At 51.6% G+C, this 16627-nt stretch overlaps 1 protein-coding gene across 2 annotated transcripts in view; it reads right to left on the bottom strand.

Moving 5' to 3' along the window:
- Positions 1-16627, bottom strand: part of MTF2 (metal response element binding transcription factor 2) — a 404555-nt gene that overhangs the window by 68181 nt on the left and 319747 nt on the right. For both annotated transcript variants that reach the window (XM_085602198.1, XM_085602199.1), the window contains 2 exons: positions 16497-16617; positions 16342-16400 (listed from right to left, as the gene is read on the bottom strand). In XM_085602198.1, coding sequence (XP_085458324.1) covers positions 16342-16400; positions 16497-16617 — 180 coding nt within the window. The remainder of the gene's footprint in view (positions 1-16341; positions 16401-16496; positions 16618-16627) is intronic.

Raw genomic sequence — 16627 nt, 5'->3', positions numbered from 1 at the left:
AGCTCCTCTATAAAAGGAGCGACGAAAGGAGCCTCTGGGTTGAGTAGACTGCAATGCTCCCATAGATTTGGCAGTCTCATTAGCTTTCTTCATTTTTTCTAGGGCAGTGTCTACTGCAGGCCCGAATAGTTGCTCCTGATTAAAGGGTTGAGCAAGAATGGTGGTTTGGACTTCCGGCTTGAAGCCGGAAATGCGCAGCCATGCGTGGTGTCTAAGCAATACACTTGTGTTGACTGTCCTAGAGGCGGTGTCCGCTGCGTCTAATGCACATTTAATGGAGGCATTGGATATTAGTTTGCCCTCTTGGATGAGGTCAGTGGCCTGTATTTTGTATGGTTCAGGCAGGTGTTGCAAGAGATCCTCTAGTTTATCATAATGGGCTCTATCATAACGAGCCAATAGGGCTTGTGTATTTGCAATACGACAGTGGTTAGCAGCTTGTGCGGCAACCCTTTTGCTGGAAGCCTCCAGGAGTTTAGACTCTTTGTCTGGGGGCGGCGTGTCTCCGGTTGTTTGGGAGTTCGCCCGCTTTCTGGCATTTGATATGACTAGTGAGTCTAGGGGGAGTTGCGCCTTGATGTACGCAGGATCTTGTGGCGCCGGTCTATATTTTTTTTCTATTCTGGGGTTGAGAACCCTGGCCCTGACAGGGTCTTTAAAAACCTCATTGGCATGCTTTATCACTCCCTTAATCATGGGTAGAATGTGAAAGTTTTTCTGCAACTGCTCAAAAGTGTCTAGTAGAAAATCCTCCTCGGGAGGGTCTGTGTGCATGGTGACGCCATGAAACGATGCTGCTCTGTTTATAAGCTGACCGAACCCTTAATGGTCATCAGGAGGGGAGGGTTTTGAGGGGTATGGAGTGGGGTCAGGCATATCAGGCATAGGGCAAGTCCAGTCATCTACTGGTGCTTGTCCGGGAGTGTAAAGGGATCAGTAGGATCAGTGGGATAAGTAAAGAAATCTGGGTCTCCCCCTCCCCCTAAATCATCATCATCCTGTGGAGGTGGTGTGTGATAAGGAGATGGTAGAGGTGAAGGCGGTGGGGGTGGGGGGGATGGAATAGGAGGTAATGTAGGAGAGGAAGGACGTATGGGTGAAGTGGCACAGTCTTTCTTCTTTGGAGGTGCTGGAGGAGGTGTTGTGTCCAGCTTCCTTTTCTTGTAGGGCACCGCTGTGACATGTCCAGTTTTCGGATTTATGTAAATCCGTTTTTGCTTTGGATCAGGCCGAAAGAGTTCCTCACTGTCCGAAGGCGGCTATGGCACCGACTTTTTTGTTTCTGATTTTGATTTTTGTTCTTTATGGACTTGTTTTGGCACCGAGGATGTTTTTGGTGCCGAAGAACTTTTCGGTTCCGGTGGATTTTTCGGTGCCGAAGAGCCTTTTGGTGTCGGTGGAGACCTCAGCGCCGAAGAACGTTTCGGTGCCGGTGGAGAGGTCGGTGCCGAGTGACGTTTCGGGGCCGATGGAGATTTCGGTCTCGGAGCCTGCTTCGGTGCCGAAGGTATTATAGGCACAATGACATGAGGTTTGCTCGAGCCAGAGCCACCTGCAGGCTTACTTTTCTTCGGAGCCGGGCCCGAGGGTGGGGCTTCTGAAGAGGTTTTTGGATCGCGACTAGGCCCAGCTGGCAGAGTCTTGACCAATGTCTTTTTGGGTGGTGTTGGGGTAGGGGGGCTGGTACTCACAGGCTGCCCTGGATCAGAATCGTCGGCCTCGGACACGATCTGGAGATCTTCGGAGTCGTCGTCAGGGACATCCTGTGCAAAGATGTCTTTTGGTTCCGGAACCGGCTTGGCCATGATATGGCGTCGAGCTCTTCGGTCCCGGAAAGTTTTCTTCTAACGGAATGCGGCGCAGGCTGGACAGCTGGATTCGTTGTGGTCTGGTGAAAGGCACAAATTACAGACCTCGTGGTGATCGCTATGAGGAAACTTTGCTCCACATTGGGGGCATTTTTTAAAAGGTGTCCTTTCCATCAGCCGCGTCCGGAGTCGGTCCGATATGGATTTCGACATCGAGTTTTCAAATTTTGAGAGTTGTAGTGATTGCTATAAGTTTTCTGCTGGAGCCGAAAAAAGTTCATCCGAACCCAATGGCGGAAAAAAAACAATCTGAGGATGGAGTGGATGCCCATGCGCACTGTTGTCCAGGTGAGGAGTCACCAGTCTCGTGACCAAAGACTTCTTCCGAAGACAACATCAACCTGCAATCATCCGAGCCCAACACCAGATGGCGATCTTATCCTTAGTGTGTGATCTGCAGCTCATATGCCTCGAACACGTAATTACTTACCTGTTTTGAATAAAGGTCCCAGTACTGAGTCTAAGCACCCAGTACTGGATTACAAAAGTAACGAGAACATACTATACCTGCAACTTGAATTTTCTGCCATAGGGAATCATTGACTGTTTTCTATGAAATATTTTCGGTCAACTTTTAAAATAGCAAAATATTGTCTAAAAATCATCACAGTAATTAAGTCGACTTTTATGACTTGATTTAAAGTACTGACCCAGGACTGAATCTAGGATCCAGTCCTGGAATTCCAAAAGTAATCCTAAAAGTAATCTGTGGCAAATAACTTTAAACTTCCATTGAACTCAATGCATTATTGGGTTTAAAATTGTGTTGCCTATTGCAACCACCTGTAACTTTCTACAAAAGTCAATCCCATATTGCAAAAGTATTTATATAGAGCATCTCATTCTGAGAAAGTTTTAATACCCATTGTTGGTTCTAAAATAAAACAAGCATATTTTTTATATATAAACCATTGGCCTAGAGTTCAGTTATTGAGTGTGTGAGACCATTTGCTGGCTGAGTGTGTGCAACAAATGCTTTACACTGTCCTCTGATACTGCCTTACTGCTCCACCAAGCTACCACTTGAGAGTAAGGTTATATCTAACTTTAGCCTCTGCCAAACCTCTGGGGACTGTGGACTCTGTACCTATTTGGGAACAGTATATACAGAGCCACTTTCTCACAGCGACGAAAAGTGTCACCTAGCGAGTGCTGCCTTGGAAATTCCAACGCGCAGAATTGCTGACATTGCCCGTTCTCTTCAGTGGTGAATAGATCTAACCAAGGCTCTCCCCATGGCTAAAAGAGACCTTACACAACCTCCGAGTGAAGACACCATTCATGATCCATCATGCAAAAGTGGCTGAGTTTGTCCGCCCTGGCATTCAGAGAACCTGCCAGGTGTTGAACCACCAAGGACATTCCCTGATGTTCCAACCACTTCCAGAGACGAAGTGCCTCATGGCATAGGATCCACGACCCCACCCCGCCCTGTTTGTTGCAGTATAGCATGGCGGTGGTGTTGTCAGTGAACACCTGCCCTACTCTCCCTTTGACAGAAGGAATCACTTCAGTGCAAGATGGATCGCCCGAAGCGCCAGATGGTTGATGGGGAGCCCGGACTCCGCCGAAGACCAGAGGCCTCTGATCTCCACCTCTCCCATGTGGCCGCCCCACTCCAGAAGTGATGCATCTGTCACCACTGTGAACTCTGGTTGGGGAAGGGAGAGGGATCTGCCGTTGACCCAATCCTGGTTCGTTATCCGAGCCTGCAATTGGTGTGCAGTGCCCTCTGAGTTCTGGACACAATCGGAACGATTCCCCTGAGGCTGTGCCCACTGAAACTTCAGGTTCCACTGCAGAGCCCGCATATGCCATCTGGCATAGTCCACCAGCAGGATGCAGGAGGCCATGAGGCCCAGTAGCCTCCAGGTCATTCTGACCAAATCCTGGGATAGAGGCTGAATGATCGGAATCATAGCCCGAATATCCCAGGCTCGCTGCTCGGGAGGATAAGGCCAAAACTGTGCTGTGTCCAGAACCACTCCGATGAAGAGGCGCTCCTGAAAGGGAATCAGGTGTGACTTGTGCACATTGATGGAGAACCCCAGCAAATGCAGGAGGCTGGCCGTAGTCTGGAGGTGGGAGACAACTGCCTGGGGCGAGCCCACCTTCAAGAGCCAGTCATTGAGATAGGGGGAAGACTGAAACCCCTGATCTGCACAGATGAGCTGCGACCACCGCCATCACTTCGGGAACACCTGAGGGGCGCTGGTAAGGCCAAAGGGGAGCACGGAAAACTGAAAGTGCTCATGGCCAATCATGAACCGTAGGTATCACCGATGGGCGAACAGGACAGGGATGTGAAAATAAGCGACCTGCAAGTCCAACGCTACCATCCAGTCTCCAGGGTCGAGGGCAGACAGGACCTGAGCCTGTGTCAATATTTTGAACTTCTTCCGGAGGAAGCAGTTGAAGTTCACGATATCCAAAACAGGATGCAGGCCCTTGCCCTTCTTGGGCACCAGAAAGTAGTGGGAATAACAACCACAACCTACTTCTGGGGCAGGAACTCGCTCAATGGCGCCCTTGGCCAAGAGAGCCGTAACTTCCTGTTGGAGAAGGGCCAAGTGATCCTCCGACATGCGATGGTATTGAGGTGGCATGGGTGGAGGGGTAGTTTTTTTTTGATAAACAAGTTTTTATTGTTTTAAACAGTACAACAACAGAAACAGTCTGGCATTCCGAAGTAGTACCGCACAGCAATACAGTAGAATGCACACCCCTTTCCCAACCGCCCCCAAGAGTTCTCCTCCAAACCACCCTACTAAAGTATGTTGCCTAGCCATTTCCCCCAAACTTTTCGGTATTTCTTGGGGCAACCTCGTGCCTGATAGAGAGTCCTCTCCTGCGCCGCGCACCAGTCCACCCCAGCACCCCACTTAGTCACACTTGGCGGCAGCGGTTGCTTCCATGCCGCAGCAATGTCGCGCTTGGCCACCATCAAGGCCGTCATGAGAAACAGCCGTTCTGAACGCGTGCCATCCAAGCCATCCGTGATGCCCAGCAGGGAGTGTCGAGGCTCATGCGGCACCTCCCACCCCAGGACCTCCGTAAGCTCGGTCTCAATGCCCCTCCAGAACCCCTCCAGGTCAGGGCAGGACCACACCATATGCAGGAAGTCTGCCGGCTCGGAACCACACCGGGGGCAAGCCGCGTCCCCGGAGAGGCCCGCACGGTGAAGGCGAGCCGGCGTGAGGTAAGCAGCGTGGAGATAATAAATTTGGATGAGTCGCAGCTTAGCGGAGGCCGTCACCAAGCGGGGGGCCATAAGGGCGTCCCGCTAATCGGCCTCATCCAGGGGGCCCACCCAACCCTCCCAGCGCTCCTTAAGGCCCGCAAGGGATGTAGGGGTGCAGTTGACGAGGGAGCGGTAAATCCTGGAAATGCCCCCCCTCCCCAAGTTGCCCAGCAGGACCTGAGCCTCCGGGGGGCTGTGGTCCGGCAGCCGGACGTCCAGCGGGGAGTAGGTGAGTATGGCGTGGCGCAGCTGGAGGTACCTATAAAATTGGGAGGATTGGAGGGAAAAACGCGCCTGTAGCTCTGAAAAGGAACACATCCGCCCTCCCCGCCAGACGTCCCCCAGCTGGGAAATGCCAATGAGATCCCATGATTTGAAGCCTTCCAACTCCGTGACCTCCCGCAACCACGTCCCGTGCCACAGGGGAGTGACCCGGGTCAACCGTCCCGTCCATCGGGTGAGGCGGAGTGCCGCTCGCCAGGACAGGAATACGGCCCTGGTGATGTCCGGGCAAGAAGCAGGGATGGAAGCGCCGTACAGGCGATCTTGGATACCGGAGAAACCCAAGCTATCAAGTTCCACCCTGTAGGCCGGGGTCGGACCAACCCACCCCTTCCCCCCCCCCGAACCAGTCATGAATGACCAGAAGGCGGGTGGCCATATAGTAGAGGTAGAGATCAGACATGCCCAGGCCCCCGTCAAAGGTGGGTATGCGGCACGTCGACAGAGCCAGCCGCCGCCTCCCATAGCCCCAGAGGAATCTCGTCGCCATCCCGTCCAGTTCGCGGAACCAAGGTCGCGGAAAGGAGAGGGGGGTGTTTTGCAACACATATAAAAACCGGGGAAGAATCATCATTTTGTAAAGGGCAACCCTCCCTAGCGGGTTGAGGGGCAGCTGGTGCCATCGCGCCAAATCTGCCTTGGCTCTCTTGACCAGGGGGGAGACGTTGAGCGCCCAGCTCAGCTCCGGGAGGAGGGAGACCCAGATGCCCAGGTATTGAAATGATAATCAGCGCAGAGGGATGGTCTCCTGCCAGTCAAAGCATTCCATGGAGGGGTGCAACGGAACCAGGACCGATTTCCGCGGGTTGAGGGAGAGACCTGACGCCCGGCCGAAACGGCTCAGAATGCATAGTGCACGGGGCCCGGAGCACGCCGGGTCCCCAAGGTACACCAGGACATCATCCGCATAGAGGGCGATTTGGTCAGCTTCCAGGCCAGGCCACTCCCAGCCCCGAAGGAGGGGGTCAGATCTAATCAGGGCGGCCAGAGGTTCCATCGCGAGAGCGAAGAGAAGGGGCGACAGTGGGCAACCCTGCCTTGTCCCCCGGCCGATCCGAAAGGGCCTCGACAACGCACCGTTAGGAGGGGTAGTTTTAAAGGGGAGGGAGTAGCTCCTTCGGCCTGCCTGCAAAACCCACCTGTCCGACGTGATGTTGAGCTAGTGGGGAATGTGATGGCAAATCCTACTGCCCACTGGCGAATGGTGGCCCTGAGAGGCCAGACTAGGAGGGCTTTGACGCTGCTGCAGAGGGGGCACTGGTGGACTGGCCCGCCCGCTGGCCCCCAGACCCAGGACGGTGGGACCCATGTCCCCAGCCGCGGAGAGTCTGGACAGCTTGCGCAGGCCTGTGGCTCTGGGTGGAACGTGGCTGAGCACCCCTTCTGTAGCCACGAAAGGGGCGAAAAGCAGATTACGCTGGGCGGAAGGTGGAAGCAAGGCCCAAGGATCTGGCCGTAACCCTTAAATCCTTAAATCGCTCGAGCTCGTTGTCTGCCTGGTCACCAAACAACCAACGGCCATCAAAGGGCATGTCCAAAAGTGTTGCTTGGACATCACGGTAAAAGCCAGTGGACCTTAGCCAGGCGTAGCGTCTCAGGGCTACGGATGTTGAAATCGTCCTGCCTAGTGAGTCAGCAGTGTACAGCCCACATCTTATGGCGAACTTCGCTGAGTCTCTCCCTTCGGCAACTGCATGGGAGAGCACAGCCTGAACCTCCTCCGGGCACTGTGGCAGCACCTGCGCAACCGAGTCCCACACCGAGTGGGATTAAGGCCCAAGAGACACGCGGTGTTCAACGACCGCAGTCCTAAGCTGGAGGAAGAAAACATCTTCTTCCTAAGGTGGTCCAGCTTCTTAGATTCCCCATCAGGTGGTGCGGTAGGGAATGCGCCCTTAGAAGCAGAGGCTTGGACCACCAAGCTGTCAGGAGTGAGGTGTTGGGAGAGGAAAATGGGGTTGCCCGGGGCTGGGCAGTGGCGTCGGGCAATCATCCTGTCCACAGGAGCCCCTGTGTTGGGCTTGGAACAAGCGCCCAAAAGGATGTCTGTAAGGGCCTCATTGAACGGCAGCAGTAGCTCCGAAGAGGCCGCTGCCGGCTGAAGCAAAATGGTCCGGAGGTTAGCCCTGACCGCCACCATAGGAAGCTCAGGGTTTAAGGCCTCAGCCGACCTACGCGACACCACTGTGTAAGATGCACCCTCCTCTGTAGCTACGTTAGGGGCAGAAAGCATGCCAAGGTCTGGGGAGAAGTCCAGACCACTGGCCTCACCCAACTCCTCTCTCCAGTTCGGTTCCTCTAACTGGTCTGCAAGAGAGTCCACAGACTTTGCCCTGCGGCACCGGAGAGGTTGCTGCCGGCATCGAAAGCCTAGAGCCCCCATCCGAGTACACGGGGCCAAAAAGGCGTGCCGGAGGAGTCGGGCTGCCCAAAAATGGAAAGGAGGGCTTCGCAAAAGGCAGGGGTCGCTCCGGCTTCCAGGAAGGCCAGAGTCGACCCAGAGTCGACCCAACAGGCTCCGCGGGCAGAGCCGGGCGACTACCTTCACCATGCCTATTAAGGCATGGTGTTTTTTTGATTTTGGCAGGGGGTTGGGGGAGTTGTTAAAACTGCATTTAGCAGTCAGATATACCAGACTGTGCCAGTTTTGACGGGGGTAGCGCTGGATTTTGTGATGGTGCAGGAGCCAGCTGCATCAGGCTTGGAAAGGTGACTGAACTTGAAGCGAGATCAATTCACACAGTCTGCGTCAGGGACGGATCCACCTGCAGTATCCTTACTAGAGGCCACCTCCGATCCTTAGGGCCCGAAGGCACTCCACAGGGATCTAGTGGAGTACCAAATATTCTATCTAGGACTATTTTTAAACATGTGAAGTTGTTCAGGTCGCGATAAAGGCCCTCGAAAGTCGGGGAAAACCGGGATCAATTGCAGAATAGATTCCGAACAAGTTGGAACAACTCAGAAGTACTCTGGGCATGGCGCTACTCCAAACGGTGGGAGTGGTGGGAAGAAGGGGAACCTATGTTTGGACTTCTTGGATTTCTTCAAATACATTATCTCCTGGAACTTGAAGAGAAACCATCACAAGAGCGGCCCTGGGAGCCAGAGCGAGAGCTGAAGGGTCTTTTTTGCATGTGGCCCAGGCAGACCACCTACGGGTGTTTCATTCATCATCTTCAATTCACCATCACTGTGGTCTCTTGAAAGAAAAATTACATATACTTAACTGGCCTTTACTTGATGGCAGCAATGTCTCCTGTAAGGAGACAAACATTCACCCACCTGAAAAAGAATCAAGGTACTACTTACCTGTAGGGGTAGTTTACAGCTTGAAGATGTTTCTGGACTCACATGTGCATTATTCTGACCGTGCCTGTAACCACGGCCGGGACTTCAAGTTCCCCAGAAGCTCCACAACAGCAAGTTTGACTTCGCGGTCGGCCCTCTTGTTCATCTTCGAGCAGTATTTGCACAATGCTGAATCGTGCCTGGAGCGAAGGCCCCAGAGACAGATTGTGGGTATCTGTCACTGACATTTGTCGGTTGCAGTCCTTTAAGGAGGGGACATGTCCCTTGCACACTGGAAAATCCAAGGTAAAAACCAGAACAGGAGCTTTTGATCTGCATTGGAAGGTGCAGAAAGAAAAACTGGTGTGAGTGCGAAGGGGTGGCGCAGATATAGTGGCCCCAATGTCACATTTGGGATGGATGGACGAGATGCCACCTTCTGGCGGTTGGCGGAACCGCTATCAATTTTCTCCAGAGCCAGTCTGGCAAGGGGGAATTCACAATGTGTGGAACCTACATTTATTCCTCCTACGTCTATCAGAAATGCATGCTTCCCTCATCCAAGTCATTAGAAAGAGGGAAAAGACTTATGTAGGTAATTGCTCTCGTTGGATGTGCAAGCCTTGGTATTCCTCCTGGGTCGCTTCAGAATGACTTATAAAAGTTAGGTATTATATTTTCGCAGGTAGGAGCTACAGCTACATGGAGCTACATGGAGAGCCTGAAGCATCTGAGGAAAGAGGCAGTAAAGATTCTTTGGGTAAGTGTGTTTGGCAAATGTGTACTTGTAAAATATCCTTGACTGACTCTGTTTTTTGGTGAATTTTAGATTCCTTTTAGTAAGAGGCATCTCAATGTTTTTTTAGTAGTGACTGTTCCATGATGAAGCTGCATTCATGGAGGACTGGATGTGGACTTTACAACTGCTTCTCTGAACTCTTATTCTGTGATGAAAATAATAGAAACTGGTTGTGAAACCATAAGGAGGATTGCTTGAATCCGTAACAGTCTGGAAGAGTTATGTTGAATATGCTACTTACCAGTATGCATCTGTTCTTGGCATGCAGGGCTGCTGACATTCATATCTGTGCATAGATCGCCGCCTAGTGTTGGGTCCGGATGTTTGCACGTTGTTGTCCTGGAAGAGTCTTCGAAGTATCCTGAGATAGGTGACTCCTCCCCTGGACCACAGTGCGCATGGGCATCCTCTCCATCCCCAGATTGTTTTTCGCCATTGTGGCAGTGATGGAGTAGATACAGGAAGTGATGACCATGCTATACAGTAATTCTTAGAGCTGCAGCTGCTACAGGCGCCGGGGAGGAGGGTGGGCGATATGAATGTCAGCAGCCCTACATGCCAAGAACAGATGCATACTGGTAAGAAGCATATTCAGTTCGAGGCATGTGGGCTGCTGAATTCATATCTGTGCATAGAATACATAGCAGTACCTCCTATTAGCGGCGGCTACCAGTGCCAGCTGCAGCAGTCTGAAAGAGTTTTGAGAACAGCCTGTCCTACAGCTGCCTGCTGTTTTGAGTGTACATCTACACAGTAGTGTTTGGTTAATGTATGTATAGTGGACCATGTGGCTGCTCTACATATTTCCTGTAAAGGAATGTTTCCCAGGAAAGCCATGGATGCCCCTAACTTACGTGTTGAGTGGGCTCGAGGGAATCGTTAATGTGCGTTTAGCCTTTTGATAGCAAATTTGAATACATTTAACGATCCATCTGGCTATACCTGCTTTGGAAATGGCGTTGCCTTTGTGTTGTGGAGAAAAGGCAACGAAAAGTTGTTTTGTCTTCCTAAAGTGTTTAGTTCGGTCAATATAGTACATGAGGGCCCTCTTTACATCTAGTGTATGGAGCATTCTTTCAGCGACATTTTGTGGATTCTGAAAGAAAACAGGCAGTTCAATAGTTTGATTTATGTGGAATTGCGATATTACTTTAGGCATGAATTTGGGGATGGTACGCAGTACGACCCTGTTTGCGTGAACCTGTATGAATGGCTCTTGAATGGTTAGTGCCTGGAGTTCACTAACTCGTCTTAACGAAGTGATTGCGACTAGGAAAGCTACTTTCCAGGTGAGGCATTGAATCTCGCATGAGTGGAGAGGTTCGAAGGGTGGACCCATTAGTCTGGTGAGGACCAAGTTGAGGTTCCACACTGGTGCTGGCGGGTGTCTTGGGGGAATTACTCGTTTGAGTCCCTCTAAGAAGGCTTTGATGGCAGGCACTCTGAATAAAGAGAGGTGCTGCCTGTTCTGGAGATATGCTGCTATTGCGGTTAAATGGATGCGTATTGAGGTGTATGCCAGATTGCATCGGTATAGGTGTAAGAGGTAACAGATAATGTTTTGAATGGATGCGTCTAGCGGGTTAATGTCATTGTGGGTGCAGTAAATGACAAACCTCTTCCATTTAGCTGCATAGCAAGCTCTGGTAGTGGGTCTCCTGGCCTCCTTGATGATCTCCATACAGTCAGGTGGCAGGTTTAGGTAGCCAAACTCTAAGACTTCAGGAGCCAGATTGCCAGGTTCAGCTGTTGCGGATCTGGGTGCTGAATTTCGCCATGGCTCTGCGTTAGGAGTGCAGGTTTTATCCGCAGCCGTTGATGCGGCACCACGGAAAGTTCCAGAAAGGTGGTGTACCATGGCTGGCGCGCCCATGTTGGAGCAACTAGGATGAGCGTCAGTGAGTGCTGTCGCAGTTTGCGTGCCACCAGCGGTATTAACGGCGCTGGGGGAAAAGCGTACGCAAATCTGCTGGACCAGTTCATCCATATCGCATTGCCCTGCGATTGTGGATGTGGGAACCTGGCAGCAAAGCTTTGGCATTTTGCGTTTTCGTTTGTGGCGAATAGGTCTATCTCTGGATGACCCCACTGTTGGAAGTACGGTTGGAGTACTGATGGGTGCAGCTCCCACTCGTGCATCTGGTGGCTGTGTCTGCTGAGCAGATCCGCCATCTGGTTGTGTTTGCCCGGGAGGTGTTCCGCCATGAGGAATATGTTCCTTTGAATGGCCCACTTCCACATGCTCTGAGCCAGATGAGACAACTGTGGAGAGTGTGTTCCTCCCTGCTTCTGTATGTAGTACATGGCAGTCATGTTGTCCGTCCGGATCAACACGACTTTGTTGCACAAGTGTACTTTGAATGCCTTCATTGCCAGGAAGATTGCCATCAGTTCCAGAAGGTTGATGTGCATCTTCCTTTGCTGTGTTGTCCATAGTCCCTGCACTGTGTAATTGAGTACATGAGCTCCCCATCCCAGGAGAGACGCGTCCGCCGTCAGTATTATTTGTGGAACAGGCTCTTGGAACGGTCGGCCCTTGCAAAGGATTTGTGGATTCCACCAATGCAGAGAGTTGTATGCCCGACCGCTCACCAACACTAGGTCTTTTAATTGCCTGTGAGCCTGATTCCATTGACGTGCTAAGCACTCCTGAAGCGGGCGCATATGTAGTCTCGCGTGCGGGACTATGAAAATGCAGGAGGCCATCATGCCTATCAACTGCATGAACACTCTCGCAGGAAGGGAGTGTTGTGGTTTGAACTTTGAGATCAGCAGTTGCATGCTGTTGATCCTCACTAAATTTGGCTGAGCTGTGGCTGCCAGAGTGTCTATGGTCGCGCCCAGGTACTGTTGTACGTGTGCGGGTTGTAGATGTGATTTTGGGTAATTTAGTGAGAATCCCGGACAGTGAAGGAGGTGAATGGTGAGGGACATGTGGCTGGCACATTGCTGGGCTGACTTTGCCTGAACAAGCCAGTCGTCCAGGTAAGGGTAGACGTGAATGTGTCGTCGCCGTAGATGTGCAGCCACTGTAGCTAGGCACTTGGTAAAAACCCTGGGTGCTGTTGTCACGCCGAAGGGGAGGACTTTGAATTGATAGTGCTGTCCATGAATAGTGAACCTGAGATATTTCCTGTGTGATGGGTGGATGGGTATGTGGAAGTACGCATCTTTGAGGTCTAGTGTGGCGAGGAAGTCTCCCTGTCTGAGCAGCGGGAGAACCTGCTGTAGGGTGAGCATATGAAAATGCTCTGACAGAGGGGTCTGAGGTCTAGTATAGGTCTGAGCGACCCGTCCTTTTTTGGGATTAGGAAGTACAGGGAGTACACCCCTGTCCCCTGCTGGTTGATGGGCACGACCTCTATTGCACCTTTTTGCAGCATACTCAGCACTTCCTTTTGCAATAATGCTAAGTGCTCTGCGGACATAGGACGGTGCTTTGGCGGTATTGTGGGTGGAGTGGAGGTTAATTCGAGACAGTAACCGTGCTGGATAATATCCATGACCCACCTGTCCGTGGTGATGGCTTTCCACGTGGACAGGAACCGCTGGAGTCTCCCCCCGACAGGTGTTATGTGGTCGGGGGGGGAAGGGAGAGGGCGTCACTGTTTGTTCTTGGGTGAGGACCTGGCGTTGCCGTAACCGCGTCCTCTGCCCTTGGTGCTGGAGCCACGATATCCACCTCTGTTGTTTTATTGTAGGTGCTCTGTGTGCCCCCTTTATTGTATGGCTGCTGTGACCCCTGTCCTCTAGCTGCTCCCCTATTCCCGGGGCGACGAAAGGAGCCACTACGAAATGTCTGCGTTTGCAGCGCCCCCATTGACTTTGCAGTGTCAGTGTCCTTTTTTATCTTTTCTAAGGTGGTGTCAACTTCTGGTCCGAATAAGTAGTCGGGGTTGACTGGCTGATTCAGGATGTTGTTTTGAATCTCTGGTTTGAATCCGGAGATTCGTAACCAAGCGTGGCGGCGTAACATGACGCTGGTGTTTATCGCCCTCGCGGCTGTGTCGGCAGCATCTAGTGCGCACTTAATGGATGCGTTTGTAAGAAGTTGTCCCTCTGATGAGGAGCTCTGCTGCCTCTTTGTATTCGTCTGGCAGATGTTGGAGTAGTGACTCTAGCGTGTCGTAGTGTGAACGATCGTAGCGAGCCAGGAGGGCCTGTGTATTGGCAATGCGCCAGATGTTTGCTGCTTGAGCTGCAATACTCTTGCCCGAGGTCTCCAGCACTTTGGACTCCTTGTCTGGGGGAGGAGCATCACCTGTTTGCGAGTGTGCTCGTTTGCGAGCGTTAGCAACCACCATGGAGTCCAGAGGTAACTGACCTCTAATGTACATAGGGTCCCCGGGCGCAGGCTTGTATTTTTTTTTCAATCCTGGGGTTCCTCACCCGTGCCCTGGTTGTTTCCTTGAAAATGTCCTTTGCTGGCTTGAGGACACCTTTCAACATGGGCAAAGTCTTGACAGTCCTCTCAGAGGAGGCGAAAGTGTCCACCAGGAAGTCGTCCTCAACTGTGTCAGAGTGGAGTTGCACTCCATGATTGGCTGCAGCACGTTCTATGAGGGCATTGAAGGCAGCAGTGTCCTCTGTGGGAGATGTTTTTGCGCCGTAAAGCTGCGTGTCCTAGGTATCTGTTGCGGTACCCAGGTCTGCAGGGTCATCCCAAGCTTGATCTGGGTCCTGCTGCTCCTCAGGATCTATATCCCTAGGGTAGGTGGTATCATCACCTATGTAATCCTCCATTGCGTCCGTGTCGGAGTGCGTCGGAGAAAAGGACTGGGGATCCGGATAGGAGGTGTGCAGGCGTTCGTATAGAACCGGTTCTGACTCTGCTGGCAGTTTCTGCTTCAGAGGGATTCTGTAAGAGTCCAAGGCCCGCTCTGGCGTGGCCTTCCGTTTTCGGAGCATGAGTCTGCAGGTGTCTGCGTCGATGAATTAGGACGGTGAAGGCTCATTAGGAGAGTGTCCAGTAGATGGGGACCTCGTCTGGCGGACACGTGTTCGGATCTCGAACATCTTCGGTGCCGTGGACGGCGGCAAACCAAAAGTGATGTTGGCTGGTGGCGGAGGTGCCTTTGGAGCCTTTTTCGGGTCGGGGCCCGACGTGGACCGAAGGGCTGCCCGTTCTTTGATGCGTTGCAATGACGCTGCAACTTGTCGCACCGAGAACGCCGAAGGTTCTTTGGTGCCGAGTGGTTCCGTAGAGGTAGGCGTTGACTGCTTTGGAGCCACAGGCTCATCGAGTCGAGGAGAGGTAGTAGCGGTCGACGGAGTCGATGACCTGACCCGTGTCGCTGCCTTCGAAGTGGACTCCGATGTAGCGGCCATCTTAACTTTGGTAGTCGGGGCCGACTGCTTCGGTGCCGGGGGCCGAGGCGCTTTTGTGGGACCGACGGCCCTCTTTTTCGGGTCGGTACCGACATCCGCTGCAGCGAGGTCGGCGCCGAAAAGCCGTTTAGTGCGTTCGGAGCCGATGGACTGTGCTGGCGTCGAAGGAGTGGAGGGCTTCGAGCCGACCACTGCCAGTTTCACTTTCAGTTTCTGAGGAACTGGTGTGACGATTGGTTTCGGTTTCGTTGAAGGGAAACCAGTCTTCTTCGGTATTAATGGCTCTTGCTGGATGTTCGAGGCCGGGCCGAAGAACTTTTGGATTGATCTTGGGTAAGGCCCGGAGGCGATCCCTTGACCGGAGCCGTAGAATGACGCACTTTGATAGCCTCCATTTCGACGGGTAGGCCCTGCTCTTACCAGAGCTATCTTCTTCGGCCCCAAAGGCCTCATCGTAGTCCCCTACCTCGTGGTCGGCTTCTTCCCTGTGAAAAAGCGCTTCATCGGCGTCTTCCAATTGGGAATAGTGTTCGGAAGCGGGGCTGGAGTTTATTTCTTCCACGCTTTCAACATCTTCGTCCTCGGTGCTGAAGATGTTGGCCGGGGCCGGTGCAGATTGCTGCGCTTCCAATCTCGCTGCCCGTTGATTCTGGAGAGTCTTCTTGGATCGGAATCGGGCACAGGCCATACATGTCGATTCGTCGTGATCCGGCGAGAGGCATTTGTTGCACACCGGGTGGACGTCGATGTGTGGATATTTGGCGTGGCATAAAGGACACCGCTTGAATGGGGTCCTCGATTCCATCGTCGATGTAATGTCGATGGTCGGATGAAACGGATCCGAAAAACTGGAAGAAGTTTCTAAACTAAGTAAGAAAGCTGTCGACACCGAGCGGGAACAGTACCGACGAAAGCTAAAGGCCTTTTGGCCTTAAACGAAATTTTTCCTAACTTGAGCTAAGATAAGCACATCCGAACCCAATGGCGGAAAAAAACAATCTGGGGATGGAGAGTATGCCCATGCGCACTGTGGTCCATGGGAGGAGTCACCTATCTCAGGATACTTCGAAGACTCTTCCAGGACAACAACGTGCAAACATCCGGACCCAACACTAGGCGGCGATCTATGCACAAATATGAATTCAGCAGCCCACATGCCTCGAACATATTGTTTCTTTGTTAAAAAATTGTTACTAAGAAGTTGTGAAACACAGACGTTCATCAAAGCAAAAAGGAAATCATAAACATCCAGGGGGAAAAACTAAATAAATTATACATTTGTGAAAACCATTTGCATATCTTCCTAGCTCCACACAGAAGGTGCAGAAGAATGGGGGATCACTAGAGTCTTCAGTGCAATTATCTGACCCTAATGGTGAACCTTCTGACCAACAGGATATTAAAGATTGTTAGCAGTACATTTCTTAATTTACCCTGGCTATAAAAGATTTCCTTACGACCTAACACGTAATACACCATCAGATCATATTCATATTTATCCACTTAAAGATTAGAAGTCAAATGTTGTTTACCCTCCATTATGTGGGGAATCTGGAGTGAAATTCTCTTGCGAGGCAACTGGATCTTCATTCTGAAGAAAGAATGAAAGACTACATTTATTACAAAAAGTATGATTTAGAAAGGCTTTCAATAGTTGTTCTTTACAATTATTTCAACATTTTATTACCTCCAAACATACTGCAGATAGCTGCTCAGATGAGATTTGAAGGATCTTTCTTGCATGTGGTCCAGGTGGACGACCAACTGACTTTCTTTTCAATATCTTCAATTCACCATTATTGTTGTCTCTAAAAAGGA

The sequence above is a fragment of the Triturus cristatus genome, chromosome 4_2, assembly GCF_964204655.1.
Source record: "Triturus cristatus chromosome 4_2, aTriCri1.1, whole genome shotgun sequence".
NCBI classification, from domain to species: Eukaryota; Metazoa; Chordata; class Amphibia; order Caudata; family Salamandridae; genus Triturus; species Triturus cristatus.
The sequence above is the reverse complement of the archived record's forward strand: the minus strand, read 5'-3'. Positions and strand labels throughout refer to the sequence as shown.